The sequence below is a fragment of the Neopsephotus bourkii genome, unplaced genomic scaffold (assembly GCF_033783945.1).
Source record: "Neopsephotus bourkii isolate Nb327-2 ecotype Australia unplaced genomic scaffold, CSIRO-AGI_Nbou_v1 NB_369, whole genome shotgun sequence".
NCBI lineage: Eukaryota > Metazoa > Chordata > Aves > Psittaciformes > Psittacidae > Neopsephotus > Neopsephotus bourkii.
In genome coordinates, this window is record NW_026900875.1 from 917372 (window position 1) to 939112 (window position 21741).

General features: G+C 55.1%; 1 protein-coding gene across 1 annotated transcript; it reads right to left on the reverse strand.

Annotated features, from left to right (window-relative positions):
- Nucleotides 1–1887: 1887 nt before the first annotated feature.
- B3GNT7 (UDP-GlcNAc:betaGal beta-1,3-N-acetylglucosaminyltransferase 7) lies at nt 1888–9945 on the reverse strand. The gene is made up of 2 exons (XM_061348766.1): nt 9790–9945; nt 1888–5457 (listed from the first exon to the last, which is right to left on the reverse strand). Exons 1-2 carry the CDS (start codon nt 9798–9800, stop codon nt 4260–4262), a joined length of 1209 nt encoding a protein of 402 aa, XP_061204750.1. The 5' UTR covers nt 9801–9945; the 3' UTR covers nt 1888–4259.
- Between the last annotated feature and the right edge of the window lie 11796 nt (nt 9946–21741).

Here is a 21741-nt window from a genome sequence, read left to right on the forward strand (position 1 = left end):
GGGCTTAAGCAGTATTAACCCTTGCAAGCCTTGGTGCAGGTGATCATCATCACAGAGTGGGGATGAAGGTGCTGGGTCCTGGCCCACTCCTGCCACTGTGTTACTGCCCTTTCTTTTCAAGCCAGGCAGTTGGCTGGTGTCCTGTAATGGTGGCTGTTTGGAGCAGGGGGGCTCTTGGGTGCAGAATCCACAAGGGGCAGCTATTGTGTTGGGTTGGCAGCAGGGTTTGTGTAGTTGTCAGCTGAACCCTGCCTTGGACACAAGGGCTTGCCTGTGTCCTGCCGTAGGCTTGTGCTTGGAGGCCGGTACTGATCTTGAGCCTCAGCCCTGTCGGGCAGCTTCGCTTCCTTTGTGTACAGTAGCAACACTGGGACCTTCCTGCCATGCAAAATCCTTGAAGGCCCTCCAGTGCTCCTGTGCTGGTCTCTATCCATCTGGATTCCCAAGCCAGCCCATGCAGGTAAAAGGGTGTCTCTGAGGGCAGAATGTTGAACAGCAAGCAGTGCGGGTGTTACTTTTACCTTGGGGTTTCTGCTCCTGTTGAAGCCCGAGGAGGGGTGTGTTTCCCCGCTCCTTGAGCCAGGGCTGCTGCCTTCCCGCCGTTTGGGCATCAGCCATTTTAGAGCCGCCACCCGGGACCCAGCGGCAAATGGTCGGAAGGCGGCGGCAGGGCCGGCCGCCAGGGGGCAGCACCTGCCCGCGCTGTGGCTGAGGCCGGGGCCGCTGCTGCCCTGGGGTGCTCAGCGCCGTCCCAGCACCATCCCCGCGGGGCCGGGCAAGGCCCCGAGCGCTCCTCACCCACTGGGGTGAGCGAACAGGGCGCGGGGCCCAGCCCCGCTTCCGTGTGAAGCCGCCAGCAAATCGGTCTGGGGGCTGCTGTACCCTTCCCACCCCGTATGTCCCTGCCCTAACTTGCCTCTTGGCTTGCGTTCGACCTCAGCCCTGCCCCGTGGGGCCCAGCCTCACTTTCACACCAGAACTTGGACCCTGCAGGCACTGGGGGACCCTGGATCTCTGCTGGTACCCTGCAGAGGAGTCCTGGAGTGGGAGGGCACAGCCCTGGGTCATGCTGGAGAGGAAAAGGGTGAGAACATCCACAAGTGCATCAACTTAGCATTTTGCCTTTTGTCCCCACCTGGGAAATTTTTGGTGCCATTGGGAAGCCGGGCCTGGTGGTTGCTGGCCCAGCCTGCCAAGTGCAGAATGCCCTGGTGGCCTTTGCTAGCCTTTCCACTCCCCATCACCTTGTTGAGCCCTGGAAACTAAGCTCTCAGGTCCCCAACACCGACATGAGACCCACAGGATCACCTATGGCTTTCCTCCTCTTGACCCCAGCCAGGCTCAGACCAGAGAGCTTGACTCTGCGGTTGTGTCTCACTCTACTCTGGGGTCACCATGCTGACCCATGGCATGTGTATCCCATTATGCTATGGCCAGGGCATGTGTCACCCTTTGGTAGTGCTTTGGTTCAGGAAAAAACAGGGAGGAAGGTCCTGCCATGCAGGGGGCGATAGGGACACCATGCTAGCGATCTCCTTCAGGGTGAGCAGAGTGTGATAGACAAACCTGCCAAAGCAGCTCTTCCCATGGAGGATGTGAGAAGTTCCTCATTGCAGGGTGCCAGGATGATCTAAAGTTCACCTAGGTTTGAAATGCAGCTGGAGGGTGCATGGAAGAGAGAAAATATCTACCAGCCCTTGTTAAACAACATACCAGGTTCCACAAGGAAGCTGTGCCAAGGTGGGCACAGCACAGGGGCAGCCACAGCCCCCAGATCCTACTCCAAGCAGTGGTTTTGCCACTGTAGTCCATTAACAAGTTTTGTTCCCAACCAGCCAAGCTGATTTGGTCAGCAGAACCCCACTAGCAAAGACACGAGGCAAGGGCTTGGGAATGTTTTTTTCCTTCTCTTTTAACCTTTATTTAGAAACTACGTTATTCACCAGAGTCTACAAGGTTTCTCTGTACAGGTCCCACCAGGTGAAGAGCAACACTGAGAGATTCTTCACTCAGCCCTGGCACCCTGTATGCATTGCTACAGAGACCAAGAGCTATCCCTGCACATAGGATAAATATACAGCCCAATGTACTGTACCTGACATAAATTACTGAGGTGTCGATTTGAAAGTATTTCTGAACTCACTCCTGTTGGAAGGAGGGAGGGATGGGAAAGCGAAGGAGTGTTATGTGCTGCCTAAGGCCAGCAGGCACAGAAAGTGCCCCCAGGGCTCTGCCCCGCGCTGCCAGCACTTGCCCCAGGGACACTGTGCTGCTTGGTGCTTCATAAATCACTTTTCACAGTATCACTGCTAGCCCCAGTACCAGCAGTTGAGCCCTGGCAGCAACGGGCTCTTTCTCTTCTCTTTCTCAAATGTGCATCTCATCTGAGCAGATGAGGGACATTTGCTGAGAAGTGGTGTAGTTTGGAGTGAAGGTGCCTTTTTTGACTGCTTTATGCCCTTTTTTGTTTGTTTTTAGACCTGGGGAACACACAGACTTGGAGGAAATGAGACGGGCCCATTTCCAAAGCACATTAAGAAAAGGAAAGAAGAGAAAAAAAAAAAAGGCACTGCACAGGGGGACGTTTGAGGTAGTCTAAATTTTTTCCTTTCAATGTCTGGCACCAGGGAGGGAGAGAGAGCGAGTGCACATGTGCCCATGTTTTGCTGTGTGTGCTCAGGGCCATGGATGTGGCTCTGTGTGCCCCCCATGGCGCGCAGGGACATCTGGGCATGCAGATCGTAAGCATGGGGACATCTGCATGTGCAGAGCCTCTGCCTGGGGCTGGCATACCAGCACCCAGGCACACATGTGGCTTTGCACATAGAGTCATAGAATGTCTGTGTCTTTGCTCACACCTGCAGTCGGTGGCTGGAGAGCATCCATGGCCCCTGTGTGGTCAAGTGTCCCTCTGTGTTGGGGGCGGTTCCACCACAGCAGCTGGCTTGCGGTTCCTCTTGACAGCTCCAGCAGCCCTTTCAGCTCAAAGAAAAAGGGCCATGTCCTGTGGTACCACTCCATCATGCTCCTGGGCCTCATCCTTCAGAACACTGCAACACCTCTGAGAGTAGCAGCTGTGGTGCAAAACACCAGCCCCCCTTCACCTTATCCCCTTGCACCCCACTCCGCCTTCCAGGGCAGAACCAGTGCTTTCCAACCTGCCCTGGAGTACAGAGCTTGCTGTTAAACCAGGGCTAAGCCCAAGCAGCCACACACGGGGTCTTTGAGGGCTGTCATCCCTATCTGAGGCAACCCCACCAGGACAGCCCTGCTGCAAGGAGAGGGTCTCCCTGCAGCAAGTCCCCAGGATGCCTGCACCCAAGCTGGGGTACCAGGTGAGATAAGCCTCCGTGCTGCTGCAGCTGGGGCTAAGTTTCTCTGCCACTTCCTTGGCCAGGGGCAAGGGCAGCCTGCCTCATCCCTTCCCTTTCCTGCCAGGAGGAACAAATCCCTGAGGAATTTTGGCTGGGTACATTCCTACAGACTGCACGAACAGCGAGGCCGGCAGAGGGGCTAGGGAGCAGAGCACAGCCTGAGCTGGTGTTGGGAGCCAGCATCATGTGGGACCCTCTACTGGGGACAAAGACCCGATTCCCTGGCCACCTGGCTGAAACCCTAATGGGGGCTTGGGGCTGGCGAGGTCCGGCCTCAGAGGAGAGCCCCTTTCCAGAGCTGCATAGTGGGGACACAGGAGAGGACTTCAGCAGGGGGGAACCCAATGGTCACAGGGTCAGCGTCACTAAAACCTTGCATGGAGGAGAAATTTGAGAAAATAAATAAAATCCCCTTGACTTTTGAGCCATAGGGGGCTCACGCACTCGTAAACCACTCAACCCCTTGGAGCAGCTTCCCTGGATAGCCAGACCCTGAACATCTTCAAAAAATACCTGTGCCACATCCCTCCCTGCTTCCCCCCACCCCACAGTGCATCATGCTCCAGTGGAGGTGGTACTTAAACCAGAGCACAAACCCCTCTGCCCTTTCCCTCTTTTAACTTTGTGCTAGATTTGTTGTGTTGGGTTTTTTTATCTCTTCTTTTTCAGCAACCCCCAACCCAGCTGGAGATAAGTGAACCACATTACAGTACAGGAGCAAACACTATCACAAACCCTGCCTGCGAGCACAGTGTCTCTGCCTTCCTCGCCCCAGAAGGATATGTCCCTGAAGGATTTGTGTGCCACCAGCAGACATTCTCCCCATCCCAGAGCAGGGATCGATTGTCCCAGCCCTTCCAGTCTCAGCTCTCCAGAGAGACTGAGCTAAAGGACATTGAGTTTTCTTGAGCATGTCAAGTTACTGTGGACCAAGTCCCACATTTGGAGCAGCTCTGGAGGCAGCAGTTTATGAACCACCAGCACACTCTGGAAAAAACATGGCTCCTTGTTCATCTTGCTGTTCTTGTTCTTCACAATGCCAAAAGTTTTGAAGCCCTCATGCCCAACAGGTGCTACATTGAGGACCTCCAAGCACATCCCTAGGAAGACATCATCGATGGGGTACAGCTCCAGTGTCTCTGAGGTTTTGTGTAGCCTCTTGGCCAGGGATCCATCCATGATGAAGCCCCCACCTCCTACATAGGGTGGGTAATTGCTTTTGTTGTAGAGTGCGCTGGGGATGTAGTACTTGTTCTCCTTCTTCCGAATCGGCTTGGCCTTGTAGAGGACATCCCCCACGAAGAGGTCCTCTCCCTCTTTCTTGTCCTCCAGGAACTCCAGGATGTTGCTGGGATTCACAAACACATCATCGTCCCCTTTGAAGATGAAGCTGACATTGTCACAGTAGATGTTTAGCCACTTCAGGAAATGGACCTCTTTGAGGGTGAGGTTGAAAAAGGTGTCCAGGAAATCCCACTGCAAGATGTCCCCGTAGATGAGGTTCTCATAATCCAGCAGTTTCTGGTAGTTGGCTTTCTCTTCCTCCTTGGAGGCTGTGCCCAGCAAGAACAGTGTCCTGATCCTCTTACCATCCACATCCTTCTCCTGTCCCCAGGTTCTGCGGATGGCCTCGCGGCGGTCGTGCTGTGTGATGATAGACTTGACCACAATGAGCAGGTAGACATCCCCGCTGCATTTTTCAGGGTGGTTGATCAGCATGGGAAAGTAGCGGCAATGCCGATAGAGCAGGAACTGCTGGAAGTTGGGCTCCAGCCCTTTGAACCAGTCCACCTTACTTAAGTTCTGATTGGCTGAGCAGTTGGTAGTGGTGACATCCCAGGATTTTGCTTGCTCTGAGGTTATGCTCTCCTCCTTCCCAGGAGCTTTCTCCTTGCTGTTCCAGAAAGTGCTGGTGATGGAGAAGGCATTGTCTCTCTTCTGTGTTTTAAGGGGCTCCAGCAGGGGCAGGTCTTTCTGCTGCTGGCCCTGCGTGAAATGGCTGGGTGCCATTCCGCGCTGCAGCACTGTCACTGTGATCACCAGCAAGAAGGAGAGGCAAATGGTTTTGTAGATGGTCTTCTTCCTAAAGGGACAAGACAGGGGGGTTAAGGAGAGGAAACTGCAGGCTGCAAGAGGCCTGTCTGCAAAAGCACTTCCTGAAGAGGTCACAGGATGCTCATAATCTGTGTCCCATCACCCTTTGACAGGCAGCAGTCTTGTGGGAAGAGCTGCAGGACACTTCCATGAGCGTTTTTTCCACCTGCATCCCACTTGTGGGGTGGCTCTGGAGGACTGCAGGGACAGGCACGAGGCACATGGCAGGTGGCTGCAGAGTCATCTGGTTAACCCTACAACTGCAAAGAACTAAGAAGGATTCATGGGAAAGAAGTAAATGGGTTGAGAGAGAGAGAAAAGACTGGCTGAAAGCTTCAGCAAAGCAGCTGTTTTACAGGAAAGGCCCAAGGGAAACCCCTGTTTCATCCATCTGAAAACTGCAGTTTAGTACAAGAGAGGAAGGGATTTGTTGTAGCTCCAAAACACGGACATACTGCCTTTGGCCCTACACTGGCATCACAGGTTACACAACAGTGGGGAGCCAGAGCTGGGAAGACTACAGGGGTCGACATGAAACGTGTTGCAGTTTCATTTCAAAATGGTAGATCAGGAGCTAAAAAAATGACATTTGAGACAAATTTAAAAGTTCAGTGTGGAAAAGACATCCCTGACCCTGCAACCACCTCGGGATCCAGCATTTTTGGGGGTACTGTTGGGTGTTCTGGCCATCTTTCGGGACTCATTACTTCACTTTGCAGTGATAATAAGGAGCAGTGAACACCCTGTAGTTTGGGGGCAGATTTCTCAGGCTGCAGCAAACCAGGTATCTGCATGTGCAGGATGTGCAGGGGACTAGGGGTGGTAAATCAAACAGATTTGCGGGACCATGCTGCTGCTCTCTGCTGCAGACCCGTCTGTCACTCAGGGAAGCTGCTGGCTCAGGGGACAAACCCTGAACCTCACCGGGGGCTTGAGCAAGATTATCCTGTGGTCTTTGAGACAGTGGGAATGCTGCACTCAGGGACTATTGGTGCACCAGATACCACCACCCTCCCACCCTACCCGCAACCTGCTTTTCACACAGTTAAAGGTGGGAGGAGTCAAAATGCTTGTTCCGTCCATCTCCACTGTGCTGCCTTGCAGTGCCCTGCTCCCCTCCACAGCTGGCGTATCTGCACCCCTGCCGCAGCTGAGCTCCACATGCCCACTGGGGTCCTGATGGCTTCCCAAGGGCAGCCCCACCTCTGGCTGCTCCTAAGCTGCTTGGCAGTCCTTAAAGTGCCTTTCGTGGGTGAAAGGGACATCAGCTGGGAAGTCAAAGGACACACATGTGGCACCAGCCACCTGGCTTCCCTGTGCCTGTCCTCTTGGTGACAGAAGCATGTCCCAGCCCTGGTGTCCTCTTAGGAGCCAGAAAGATCCAAGATTGTCTCTACTAGGCAGATGGCACCTTCATTTTGGGATAGTCCAGGGAAGGAGCTAGGGGCTGAAATCTGAAACATTTAACCAATGTAATTTCCAGGTAGCCGGGAAAAAGAAACAAACCAAGCATTGAAATGTTCTTGGCTCTGGGGACTGGATTGTGATCTGCTGGGACACTGGGAAGCTCCCGGGGTTTTGGGACACAGGCTGCCCAAAGCACCTTCTTTATGGGACACCCTATATGTAGTCCCAGGGCTCCCCAGGGCAGGTGCCAGCACTGCTCCTGGGGGCTCTGGCCACCCTGAAATGCAGGAGCCCCCAGTGGGAGCTGGGGGAACCAGGAGCTTTTGGGGGCTCTTCTTTCTGTCTTCACTCTCATTTAAGTGTGAAAGCTGTGATCACTAGTGTGGACTGAGAGAACAAGCATGGAAATAAGTAATTATGAGTAAATGGATAGATATTCCCCTTCCAGTTTTATATGTGGCCACTCATCTGAGACTGATGAGGGAACAGTTCTGATTAGATCTTACCATTTCCTTAACCCTCTCCAGCCCTGACCAAACAGCTCTGAGCTTATTCTTAGAACCCCTTTTGCCCCAATAGAACTGTAACCCTGCTTAGCCAAGCAATGTTTAAAACTTCAGAATAATAGCAGAAATAACCCCAGTCACCCCAGGGGCGCCGGTCCCATCCTGACACCCCAGCCTTGCTCCCATCCCATCCCATCATTACACAACCCACTGCCCCAAGGACAACCCATGATGAGGTACCCATCCCAAAGGACAGCCAGCGTTTCCCACAGGCTATGGGCAGGGAATTACTGATATAATTTCAAAGAATTCACATAGGTAGGGCTGTTGCTCACTCCCATGGATGGGTCCCACCCTTGGCAGGCACTGCCTGACAGAGCCGGGAGCTGCATGGAGCCACTCACCCCATCACCCTCCTTGGGCCACTGCTTTTTATTTTAGCCAGGCAGAAAACACTGCCCTAGGGCTGAGGAAGAGCTCTGTCTCTGTGAGAGGTGGAGGGCTGGGGTAGCCTGGGTACACCTGTGTATATCGGTGAGGTGTTGCACAACAGCACAGAAACTTCTTTTCAGCAGACACCATTTCCCAGTTCTCACCGGTTCAACATGCAATTTTTGCTCTGATATAAAAACCTGTTTGGGATTTTTCCTATAGGTCTGGCTCTGAAAACCACGGAGGCACCGCTGGGTTCAACAGGAACTAGGAGCCCAGCAGCTGTCTTCTGCCCCACGGAAACCCCATCCCTGCACTGGCAAGAAAGTGATGGGGACTGAGGGGACCCTGAGCCACAACTGCAGGTGGATTTGAGAGGCAAAAGATGTGTGCATCTTTTCTGATCTCGAGTATTTCTATCTTGTGGTGTCCTCAGCTGAGAAGTACTTTAGGAGGGAGAAACCATGTCGTGCTCTCCAGAGACCCCAGGAACCACTGCTTTGCAAGGAGGTGAGGGTGAGGGAAGTGCTTAAGGTTTGCTGCCATCAGAGAAATCACCCTGCTGAGCCCCAGCACCCTCCTCTGGGCACAACCCTGGAAGTGTCCTCAAGGTCCCAGGGCACCGGGCACTGCAGAGCCCAAGGTCGCAGCAACCCGCACCCATCCCGGCTGGGCTTCTACCAGCACCAGCCGGGACTGGCTGCTCCAACCGCTGGTGTCAGTGCCATCAAGAGAGCTTTGAAAGGGTCCCAGCCTGCTTCTGCTCTTCCTTTTCTCCACCAGGAAAAGCTCAAAAGCCTCGCTGTGAGAGAGCCACGCCACCCCTGGCTGTGCCCCGGCAGTTAAACATAAATCCCCCAATTAGAGGTGGGCAGTTTCCCTTTCAGGTGGTGATGCTGTAGAGCAGCGAGGCCCCAGGAGGCTGGGGCTCTCCATCCCCCGTCCCCAGAGAGGCACACAGTGGCTTTTGATCCGCATGAAAACGTCTTTGATCAGCCAGGGCTATCTATTTATTTGGATTTTTCTGGTCCCTCAATTAGACCCAGTCACTGAGCCGGCAGAGGCACTGCCAGCATAGAGCCCTTTCTGTTGGTAGTGCCAAGGGCTGGGGAGAGGGGATCTTGTCTAGAAGCAGATCCTGGGCAGAAAGCACCCAAACGTCTCCAAAAGCAGCTGGGTGCAAGCGCCAAGTGGGGCCCCAGCTCACGACGGTTCTCCCCAGCCCCGGGGTATCCAGGGATTATAAAATATGTCTGATTTAAAGTATAAAAGGTATCTGGTTTAAAGTAAACCCAGTAACGGTAAAAAGAGCGGGCTGGGGAAGAGGCAAGAGCCAAACCGCTGGATGATCCCTCCCGCCGTGAGAATCTGCCCCCAGTCTGGCGCGGCCGTGGGACAGGGACCCACGGCAGGTCTGGGTGTCCCCACGGCCCCACTCTCCCTGGCCACGCCACGCAAACCAGCGCTTTGCAGAGAAAGGCTGGGAAAGGCATCCCCGCAGAAGGGGGGCACTGACCGACAGCGCCTGCCCGGTGTCCCCGTCCCGGCTCCCGCCGGAGCTCCGGTGAGCCTGGATGGGACGAGGTTTGCGCCAGGACCGGGCACCCCAGAAAGCCTTTCCCGGGGTACCCCGCTCAGGAGGGGACACGGGGGGACGGGACTCCCGCCTTGGAGCTCTCTGAAGAGCCGAGCGGGATGGGGGGGCGCCCCTCCTGGGACGGGGACAGACGAGCAGGGGACAAAGGGCAGACGCGTCGTTTGCCCATTCCCATGAGCATCCCTCCTCACCAAAGCTGCCCTTTCCCCGCCAGCCCCCCCCCCCCCCGCAACACCCCTGCGAAGGGACCCGATGGGAACGGGACCTCGCAGTCCCCAGGCTTCTGGCAGGACGCAGCGCCGGGGCGGTGTAGAGCAGCAGGGACCACAGGGTTCCAGACGGTGCTGGAGCGGGGCTCGGGCTCCCCGCAGTCACTCACCACTGGAACATGCTGGGAGTGGGATGGGGCGGCCGCTCCGCTGCTGGCCGGGGCTGCCCGCGGTCCGGGCGCTTCTCTCTGTCCTCTTCCTCTTCCTCCTCCTCTTTTTTTTCTCTTCCCCCCTCCCCTACTTTTTCGCTTTTCCCTCCCCTCCCTCTCCGAGGTGGAGCCAAGAGGGATGCAGAGCAGGTAGGTTAACCCTTGCCCTGCCCCTCCGTCACCCCCAGCCTCAGCAGCGCTCAGAGCTGCCACGGGAAGAGGCTTAAGGGCGACACCCCGCGATTCCCCCTGAAGACCCTCCCCGCTGCTGATGGGGCACCCATCAGGAGCTGGGAGCTCAGGGTGGGGAATGTCCAATCCTGGCACCCTGTAGGGTCTTCTGCAGCCCATGCACAGTGCTCTCTCTGCCCCACAGTCGTAAACTGCAAAAGATCCCAGCTATGGGAAGGGGATCTCCGTGGTCACCAGGAGAGGTGCTTTTGGCAGCTGGGATTTGATCTCTGGAAAAGGAATGTGTGTCTTTTCTGTTCCCCCTTGCTTCTCCCAACACAGGCAGGTTACTTCGGGATGAATCCCAAAAGGGAGCTGAGGCCCAGCCCCAGTTTCTCATGAGGGCACTGAGATCTGAGATCCCAGCTTTGCCTCTGTACAAAGCATGGTTGGGGATCCCTAGAGCAATGGACCCCACATCTCCTGGGACCCACTCCTTATCCGGGATCCCCACCTCTCCTTGGACATCCATCTGTCCTGCGACCCCATTTCTCCCAGGACCCACATCTCACTCAAGATCCACACCTTGTCAGGGAACAACATTCTTCCCAGGACTCCCACCTCACCGGGCACCCATGCTGCTCCCAGGACCCACACATCTGCTGGGCCCACACAGCACCTGGGAGGACAGAGTCAAGATTAAGGGTTGCTACAGCAGGAAGATACCTGCTTGGCATGCCAGGACCTGTCTCATGGGTCGAATTCCACCAGCACCACAGACAGGTGTCCTTCACACTCCTCTTTCAGCCCTGGTTTGAAGCAGTGTTTCACCAGCTACTGCAGCCATATCAACATGGGATATTTCATTGCCCATTCAGAAGCTGAGTTCAGACCTTCCTTTCCTGTTAAGGGTAGCATTTCAATTGAGGGTCTTTTTCAGACAAGAAAATAAATCTCCATCGTTTCTGTAATTTCTCCCTTTTTGTCATCGTCCCATCCCCACCAGCCACCCGTGTCAGCCATGAAGCCAGGCTGGGAAGACTCCAGGAAATCCTTTGGATATTTCCTTTCCTGGCCAGCAGAGATATCCCAGTCCCTCGCCCTGCAACCCCTCTGCATTTCACACTAGTAAGGCTCTTCCCTTTACCCCTGGGAAACACTGTGCTTGTCATGGGAAAGGCTCTTCTGTTCCGAGGCTGAACACACAGTGGGACCCACACAACCTTCGCTACTCAAGCAGCATTTGGTCCTGCTCCAAAGAAACCCCAAGTGCAGCTCAGTTTGCGGAGGAAAGTTACATAGCTTTCTCCAGACCTGCTTCTCAATCCTTATCTCAGCTTATCACTTTCCCAGATGCCCTGCAGCTCTGTGTCCTGGGGGCTGTGAAGGCTCCCCCGGAAAACACTGCCCAAACAGGCTGCACCAGCTCTGCAGCGCCCCACAGCCTTGTCACCACCAAAGGTCCCTACACACCTTCCCTGATTCCTTTGTAGTCTGTTCCTCTTGCCCACAGGGAAGTCTGTATCTGCTGAACTCATAGCCACAAGAAAATCATGGCTGTGAGAGGCACGGTTAAAGGCTGTTAGGGCTACGCTGAGAAGCCCTGACACTGATATCCGCTTGACAAGAGTGGGATGTGAGAGGGACGTGTCTCATCCCTGTAACACAGGGGTTGTAGGTGCACACTGGCCCATGGCTGGGAACTCACCCCACTCTGCCTTCTCCTGGAGGGATACTGCAACGGAGAACCTCCCCTTCACAGTCACAAAGGGATGTGAAGCGAAGCACCAAAAGCACAGCCACCGTCTCCTCCTTGCAACATGCCCTGGGACCACGATGGGGACAGGGATGGCAGCAGCATCCCCACCATGGGGAGCACAGACTGGAGCACATGCTGCAGCTGCAGGGGACACCCAGATGCTGTTGGTGTACGACAGGCTCCTAGGGCTCTCTGATCCCCAGGCATCAGCACGTCCAGCTGGCAAGGCCAGTGCCAGCCATGGTGTAGTGTGCCTGATGAGCCCTGCTCTCCCTGCAGCAGAGCCACTTCCATGCCTGGTGCAGGGCTCATGACAACCTGTGGCAGGGAGTTCTGACAGCCATGCTCCCAGGCTCCTGCCTTTCGGATGGCTGCTTCCCTGCAGGAAAGTGCCCTGAGTGCGAGGACTTCCCAGATGCTCCTGTGCTGATGCACAGGGTTTCGGCTCAAATGATTCTCTCTGTGCAGGCAGGCCCTGCTCCCACCTCCCTCTGTGTGGACCGATGCACATCCCACTGAGAGCACCTGCACACCTGGGGCATGCTGCCTGTGGAAAACCTTACTTCTGATAGTCATTAAAGACTCAAACAGTGTCAGGTCTGGAGCTACTCATGACAGAGATAAGCATTATCCTAGGCACCTCTGGCACCACAAGCTCTGTTTCAAGGCTGACTCTTAAGATGAAGCAGCATGTTTTACATTTGTTTCATCTTTAGATAGAACGGTTTTGGACAAACCTGTGTTTTTGTGCTGCCCAGACTCACCCTGGGAAAGCAGAAAGGCAGCAGGAAGGTTAAAACCAGACTGAAAGTGTTTTCTTCCTGAAAAATGAAAAGAACTCCTCCGCAGACCTTCCCCTTGCCTCTTTCCAGCCCTTGGCCAGAGCAGGTTTTACCCGAGCAGCCGCAACCCCTCAGCTGAGAGTGAAGCCTGAAAAAGAGAAACCTGAATTTTGTTGTTAGCCCAAAATCAGAGCTAGGGGCAGCAGCACTTCACCAGGAGCAAACCCAGCCACCGGCAGCACCTCTGCTGTTCCTGCCCATCCCGGAATCCACCGCCCTACCCCTCCTTTGCTGCAGCACCCAGCACCCTTACTTCTTAGGTCCAAGCCATTAGACTGAAATTTGGAGGCACCAGGTGCCTTTCTGGCACAGTTGGCAGAGCTCCAGGTGTCTGGAGAAGGGCCTTTGGGTGGCAGGTACTCTTCAGGCACGGAAAAGCTGAGCTCCTTTGCCTTCAGCAACGCCAGTGACACCATGATCCTGTAAAAGCTGGCAGGGGACCTGCAAGAAGTAACACTCAGGGACAACATCACTGTATTGTACGGGGATGCAGGAGGAAAAGTGGTGCACAGATTCCATCATCAGATGATGACATCAGCTTCTGCTGGCACCAGCCACCTCTGTGGCTGCCAGTCCCAGGACCCATTTGGAGACAGTCAGTACCAGTGCCACACACTCGCCTCCCACCTGAGCATCATTCCCAGCGCCACCACCAGAGATGGGGGCAAGCAACCTGTGGGGATGCGAGGCTTTGGAGCTGGCACCTAACAGGGCTACGGGGCATCATTTGGGCAAAGGGAAAGGATGAGGACTGGGATGATGCCAAAGCATCTCATTTAGATGTTCTCAAAGCAAACCGCAATGCTTTTTTTTGTTGCAAGAAGCCTCTTCCCATTTCAAAGCAGACCTGGACTAAAATTATTTTTTTTAATATATACATATATACTTTTTCTTTTCAAAAAAAAAAAAAAAAAAGGGAAAAAAAAAGAAAAAAAGAAAGTACAAAGAAAGCAGTGAGCTTTTTTTATGAAGTTTATGTAATCCCAGAGGACTGGCTAGTGGCAGGTTGACCCAGCCAGTATTTTCCCACTAATGGTTTGGGTTTTGTTTCACTGGGAAAAGCTGTCCTGGTTTCTTTGCTATGGGGGCTTTTTCTGTTGTTTTCTGATTCCTTTCCATTCCAGCAAATTCCATGTACACAGAAAAAGGCTCATCTCTTCTCCTGGCAGCTGTCACACATCATGGCCCTCGTGCCACTGCCATAGTCCCCAGGCTGGGTTTCCCACACAAGCCAAAGTCCTGTTGCCCCATGACCTGTGGGGACACCCAAACAAGCCCTCTCCTCCGAGATCACTGAGTGCCTAGAGCAGGACCAAGGTCTCAGCCTGACTCAAGAGTGACCGCAAGAGGTGGTCACACATTTAGGTTTTAATTCGTTAAACCGCTCACCTGTGACGTACCCTGTGGTGGGGAGAGAGGACAAGGCTGCTGTTTGTTTAGCTGAGCCAGACTCAAGGCACGTCACTTGCAGGCAAACATCCTGGATGCTATAGGACATGGAAAGTCACTTTATCCCTGCACAGTTGTTTTCTAAGCACCTTTTTTGATGCTGCTTGGGCTGTGCCAGCAGGTAGAGAATAAACCTGGCAGACTCACCCATCCTTGCCACGTGGAATGTTAGGGAACACAACCAGGGACCAACACTACCCCTGTCCCAGCCCTTGTTCCCCATGGCAAATTAGGATTAATTATTATCCCAGTTTATTGCTGACTGAACACCACCAGCTTGGGAGCTGGGGTAGATGACATTTACTGGCCAGATCTGACGTGGGAGGCCACGAAAGACAGCCACCCCACAGAAAACTCCCTGGGCGTCCCCATCCTTTACAAGGCCATAAACTAGACCATGAGCACAGGGTGGGTTATTTTACCCAATAACCCAGGGCCCTGCAGCCATTTCCATTCCAGCGACTCTGCCAGATGGGGACTGTGCGGCTCCTGGGTGGAAGCAGGAGGAGGTTTTCTGCCCTCCCAAAACTGGGGTCTCCCACCTGCTCCATTGGCCTTGTCAGCTGTCACAGCAACAGTGGAGGCTGCTGCAACACCTCGAGCCATAGCTGAAAGCAACATCTGCTGCCCTGCTTGGAATCACCCCCTGGGATTTACATGATTTCTTTGATTGCAGGGCCTCCCAGATGCCTCTGCTAGAGGGTCCCCAAGCCATTGCTGCCCTTTGCAGCTCCAACCTGCCTCTGGGCCACCGCATGAGAGCACAATGTCCAGGGAAGGGGACACGGACCCCACAGCTGCAGTGCTGGGGTATAGGAGGATGAGGTGAGACCCAAATGACACAGGCTCAGGGAAAGGCAGGGGACAGGGTGATAGCATGGCGCTAGTGGAGCTGATGCTGTTGCACCCATGTCCACAGGTGGGATGTGAGCTGGAGTTGGCAGGGAAATGCTGCCCTGGCCTTTGTGCAGCTGCAGGAGCAGGGCAGGGGGATGCACTCAACACACCTGGGTGAGCAAAACCCTGGGGCTGGATACAGTGAAGGGTTTGCCTCCTTGGGCTGCCCCTGCCTCAGTTTCCCCTGCAGAAAAGCCACCCTCCAGCTTAGGGGCTGCTGCCCGGCATGGATGCTGCCTCCTGTCCCTGGAGGATTTGTGCCCCTGGGATGCCTGGGTCTCCTGGGGAGCCCGGTGTGGCCGTGCTGTTGCTTTAAATCAGCAGCTGGATCCAGCTGTGACTGCGAGTAACCCTCACCGCAGCCTTGCCCAGGCTTTTTATGCATTTTCCAGTGGTTCCAGAGGCGCTTGGCGGCAGCGCACAGGGGAAACCAGACTCACACTGGCGAGCAGGGAAGGGAGGGGAAAGGGAAAACATTTCCCTTCCCAAAGGAGCAGGGGGAGCCCAATACTGTAACTCTGGCAGCGGGCAGGGAGAGGACAGCTTGTGGTGCTGCCTCTGCGGAGTGATGTGAACACAAGAGGCCCTGGCTTGTCTTTCCCTGCCCAGTGTGGCCTGTGAGCAGTGCTTATCCCACTGTGCCTCAGTTTCCCTCTCTACTCACCCAATTCAGCCTCACACAGAAAGCATCAAGGTCTGTGTTTGCCCTGTGAACCTGTAGCTGTGAAGAAAACAAGCTCATGAAGACAGAGGATGGAGAAGGCCTAGAAGAATGGGAATGTGGGGTTAAGAAGGGAGACGCGTTCATGCTGCCCAGATTCAGAAAGGTGGGAGGATGTTGGTGTGCTTGGCCTTGAGAGGGGAAGGGAAGGACCTGTCCTGCTGTCTGCGTCCTTGGTGTGCTTGGCCTTGGGAAGGGAAGGTAAGGACATGTCCTGCTGTCTGCATCCAGAACCCTCCCAAAGAGCAAAGATAAAATAGAGGGAATCAGGAGGGAGGCATTCTCAGCTTGCAGGGTTGGAAAAGCGATGATGTCATGCCAATGCTGAACCTGCCTGCAGAGATGCTCCTGCGCATTGCAGGGCCCATGCCTCTATCCTGCTCAGCCTTGCCACCCTGACCATCCTGCAGAGCCAGACACAGACAGAAGCGCTGGTTGGGCATCTGCCCACAGAAGCTGTTCTCGCAGCTCCAGCCCGGGCTGGGCTCAGGGTGCAGGCACGCTGCGCTCACAGCCCTGGGAAGCCCTGCTGCCTGGCACAGACCCAGGAGCCACGAGCTGCAAGCGACGTGTTTTCCATCGGGTAGGAGAGTGCTCACCATGTCTCCCATGAGTCAGATGAAACGGGCGGCTCAGGAGTCACCTGAGCTCGGTGGCTCCCTGCCCACAGCCCCTCTCCAGTCCAAGTGGAAAAACATGCGGCCCCGGCGCAGCGCCTGCCGAGACCCTGTGCTGTGTCCGGGCCCCTCCTGGGCCAGCAGACGCACAAACGCTCACATTAGCCTTTTTGGGCCAAATTGGTTCAGGACGGAGGCAGAGGCGACTCAGACATCCCTGGCCTGTGCCTCTGCTCGTCATTAATCATCACTTGGCTGCTGCTCACTGCCTGTGCCAGACCTGGCCTCTGCTGCAGCCACTGGTGGGTCCATGTCCAGCAAGAGAAAGAGGGCATGCGGAATACAGATTTCCCCCTGTTTGGCTGGGGCTGCTGGATGAAGGCCATGGCAAAGCTCCCTGCTCCTGCATGTGCAAGAAGGGATGGAAGCACCCAGCACCCACAGTGCCAGCCCCAGGCAGCACCCACCCTGTACAGCAATGACCCTTGCATGGACATTGCCTCCCAGCCCAGCTCAGGCAGCTGCTGGGAGAGGTGGCAACAGCAGTTTGCTAGCCTGGGAGTCTTTTAGCCGTGCAAGAGCCCTCAGGAGAGGAGAAGAGAGCCGAGCCGGCACACCCAGCTGCATTCCTGAGGTTTGGTTTCCATGGTGGGATGTTCACCCGACGGTGAAGTCATGCTGTGGGCTGAGATGGCCAGTGAGTTAATGCATGGATCCAGCTCCTTCCCTTACTCACAGCAAGCACAGCTACAGCCCTGTGCCATCCGTTGGGATAATGGTTCTGCCGTGGCTCTGGTGTTTCTAGCATCTTGGTCCAGGGAGGCTCCAGACGCTGCTGCTGGGTTGATCCCTGCCTCACCATGGGAAATTGACTCCTGCTGCAGGGTGGAGGAGCAAAGTGATGACTCTCAGGGGTCCTTCCACCACATCTGTGTCATCACACTGTGCTCCCCATAGTGTTTTACTTTCCTTCATCCTACTGCTGCCACTGGTGACAACAGAACAGAAAAGCACCACCCTAAGAGGTCACTCATGTAGGGCCAGAGCCTTGAAGATCTCCCCAGCGTTAGGGAGAGGTGGGTAAGGATGGGGAGCTGGACAACATGGAAAGAGGAGGATGGAAAGGTCCTCGGGGTGAGGTGGAAGGGACAATCCCTGGCACCAGCAGCTCACAGCGTCAACATGGGGCATGTGACTGTGGAGTTTGGCTCTGGGGCCCCACAGATCAATGAACCAGAGCTGTGGTGGAGGAACTGCCTCTGGGACAGCAGCCAACAAGCCAATAAGATTATTCCTAGCTCCTGGAGTGGTTTTCTGCAGGTCTAGAGGCACAGGAGCTCCCTCTCAGCTGCCTGGAGCCATCCATCAGCAGCCCTCCCCATTTGCTCGGCTGCTGAGACCCTCTGCTTTCGGGCTGCGGTTACTTGTGCTAGCAGGAAATTTCTTAGTGGGACTTTTCAGCAAAGGTCAGCTCCTTTGCAGTTCAGCCAGATAAAACCCCATTAAAAAGCATCTCTGCTTTGGATGCCCCTCTTCACCAGCCACCGCTGGATCGCTTTCTGCACTCACACTCTCTGCACTAGTCCCGGCTTCCTGCCGTCTCCAGCGGCTTGAGGACTGGGGCAAGCTGAACCCCACAGGGCCTCTACTCTTTTGCACACATGCTGGTGTCTTGCATGAGCACATGATACCTCTTGAAGACATTAGGATGCAGATAAACCTTGGACACATCACGAGGGACCTCTTTGGGTGCTGGCACCCCTATGGACAAAGCTGTTTGGACCCAAACCTTCCCATTCGTGCTTGTGTTCAACCCAAACCCCAAAACCATCCCTACTTCACATGCAGCCAGATGAAGAGGTCCTAACTGGGATGTCACCAAAAGCCACCTTTCCTTTAGGGAATGGCACTGAACCACTGGCACTGTCAGATGCAGAAGATGGGACGGGCTGCCTGCAGGGTCTGCTACAGCAGGTGACATCCCTGGGGATCAAGAGATGATGCTGAGGAACCTTAAGGGGCTGGCATAGCCTGGCAGCTGCCCAGGTGTGTATCAGCCAGACCGGGAAGAACACCGCCAAACTGAGCCCGAGCTACAGCCAAAGAAAACCAGCGGCTCCAGGGCTGCTTGGCACCAGCCAGGGTGGAGCACCAGCCTTGAAGCCAGTGCTTGGGGCACCAGAGGGTGACACAAGGCAGTTCCCCATCTTGAGGACCTCACAAAGCTTTCCCAGGCTCACCCAGCCCTTCCCCAGGCTTTGTTTGCTTGGCACATGAAGGTTAAGCGATGTACCTGGGGCGCAGGTGAACCCCGCCTTCGCTGCCCCCTCCCCAAGCCCATGCACACGTGCAGGTTTTGTCACCCAGATCCCTCTGCCCCAACCTCCCTCTTTCCTTCTGCCCCCACTCCACATTAATGATACTCATTTCACCACCTTTCTGTGGGTGCTGGCCCCTCCTGCAGCAGCTCCAGCTGCCCTCCAGCCCGGGTGACTCACGCTCAGCACACACTGAGCCCTTTCAGCAGCCCTCGGCCCCGAACACTGCCCCAGTCTTCCCAGCGCCAGCGTGCTGAGCTCCCCCCCAGCGCCTGCTGCCGGCACAGGCTCCTGGCCAAGGGGAGACATCCACACCCTCGCTGAGAGAGCGGCTTTCATGGCTGAGGAGCTGAAGCTCTCACCAGCATGAGCAGGGCCAGGATGAGGCACAAGCAAGCGGTCGACCAGTGGGGATGGACTCAGCCTGGGTCCCTTTGAGCAAGGGCCAGCAGTCTAAAAAAATAAATAGATGTATCTGAAAAGAGAAACCAGGATCACAAGCTCCTAACAGGACCGTGCTTGGCTCTGAGAGACAAAACCCGCCAGGAGCGTTTTCCTCCCTTCTGCCCTCACCAAACTTCCCCTGACCAACAGTGGGGCTCTGTCTGCTGCGCAGGGACAGGGGCAGAGAAGGGGGTCCTCTGTTCTGTTCCCTGGCTGGCAGCGGGGTGGGCATCGCTGTACGAGCCACCCCTTCACCTGGAAACGCTGCAAAACCCTCCCTCAGAGGAGCCACTGTACAAAGTGTTCATGAGTTCCCTGGGGCCAGGGCTGCACAGGAAGCTGTCTGGAAGCATGCTGCTGGTGGGACAGCACCATCCCCTGCACTGCACCGGGTCCTGCCTCTGCAAGGCCTGGGGTGAAGCACTGGAGCCTGCGGAAGCCCACACATGTTCTTGCAGACTCAGGTGGGGCTCAGGTATACCCCAGCAAGAGCTGTACCCACCTTCCACAGCCTAACACCAGGGCTTTTCACTGGCACAGCGTCTCCAGCAAGGTATGTAACACTCCAAGGGACACAAACTAAAGATGAACTCTGTGACCGTGGGTGACACAGCAGGGATGTGCACAAACCCAGGGGAAACCCCATGCGGGAGATTGCACAAGTACCTCCTGCTTCTCTTTCCTTCCTGTCTCTTGCAGCCTTTTCCTCTTCTGATTTTCTGCTCTGTTTGCCACAATACCTGAACTGCCTGAAAAAATGTCACAAACTCCCCTACAGCAGAGGCAGAGATGTGTGTGCGTGTGTCCGTCTGTCCAGGGAAGTCATCATTGTCGCAGCTCTCAGCACTGATCAGACAAGGCAGTTGATCCTCACACCCTGGACACCATCGGAGGATGCCTGAAGTTGCTGAAGCTGCATTGATTCACACCTGTGGAGCACATGGACCTCATCAAACCCACCTCTGGGCTAGGTGACGGGGCTCAGAAAAGGAGGACAACTCTGACTCAAAACCTGTAAGATGCAGGTGTCCAGGCTCCAAGGGAATCCCTGCCCAGGATTTCCTACTGACTCTGACGAGCTTCTACTCCTGCCCAGGCATCTCTTCTGGCAGGGGACAGCAGAGGGATGCTGCCCGGGGGGCAGGCTTGTTTGTTATCTATCTTCCAGAAGTAGGGACAGAGATGCAAAGACTGGAAATCTCGGGAGGAATGCAGTGTCTGAAGGGCTGAGATGTGCGTCGCAGCCACCCTCCCCTTTGGGTGCTTGCCAGGTTTCAGTAGCAGTGAAGTCCCTCTTCAGCTCCCTACTCCAGTGAAATTTCCACAACAAACAAAGTCGAGATTTATAAGCCCAGAGCGAGCCATGAGGGTTGTGCAAGCTGTGCTTAACATGGGAAAGGTCACCCAAAAGCTGTGTGCCTGGCCATTACATCCAGCCACAGGTGTGTGGACACCACCACCAGTTACCAGCAGCCTTGTAACCAGTGGAAATGGTCCCACAGCCCCATTGAAGAAGGACTTGGCTATCACCAGCCCCCTGAATGGTGCAGCGGCCACAAGGCCGAGCTGCCTTGGAGAGAGATCAAGTGCTGCTGCATCAGGCTGTGGCAGAAACAACACCTGGAAAACCTTTTCCCACTCCCTCCCTCCATCCCTGGTTGTCCTTCCACTATTGTCTGGTTTTGTTCAGGAGTTGGGGGTGAATCCTATCACCCCCTTAGCACAGCCCAGAGAGTGTCTTGGGGGGGAGGAGACCCACTGTTGGGTGGTAATGGCAGCTCAGCCAGGCTGTTATGATGCCGAAGGAGGGTGATGGCAGCCACAGGGAACCAGCTGATGGATAAGGCTTAAATATGCACAGACTCGTAGGCACCCCAGAGCCCAGAGGGAGCCAGCACCCAGGCCCAAGTGTTGCAGAAGTAGGGAAGGGGCCAGTGCACATTTCCCATTCCTGCAGGCAGTGGGTGCTGGGGTGGGCAGGGGAGGAGGGAAGCCCTGCCACTGCAGGCAGCTCCATCCTGGGCTGGTCCTGAATCCCAGCTGGGTTCCTCCACAGCTCCTGTTGGCCTTGGGGATCAACCATTCAGCAGCAAGCCTTAGGCTGAGCTGCAGCACTGCCAGCAAAATTATCTTCTTCATTGCTTGCAAAGGGAGAACCAACACACTTCAGACACAGTTGCTTTTCTCAGTAATCTGGAAAAGCAACTGATACATGCGTGGAGGAAGGGCAGAAGAATGTACACTGTACTTAAGGAGCTTTTATTTGTCACTGCTTCCTCCACCAGCAGGCCAGACAACTGTAACCCGCTCCATCCCTTGTGCTGGAATAAGATACTTGAGTAATACTCAGAAAACAAACCAGATGCTGCCTGTAGAAGCGTGGCAGGAAAAAACAGAATTCAGGCTGCAAGCGAAAGGTAGCTGCATTGGTCCGTGCAAGGAGCAGACATGCTGCACTTTTACTGTGCCCCCCATTAGCTGCGGGTTGAAAGACCTGGGCTGGGTTTACACAGCCCCGACCTTCAGCATGGGTTGAATGATCAGTGAACGTGGAGGAAAAGCCAGGTGCTATGTAACAGCTCTTAGCTGATGCAGGTGCAGCATGGGCCAATCTTATATAGACACAGGATCAGAAGTTTTGCAATATCACTGTGAGCCTAAGAGGATGTAGGAGCTATCCCTCCCTGAACCACAT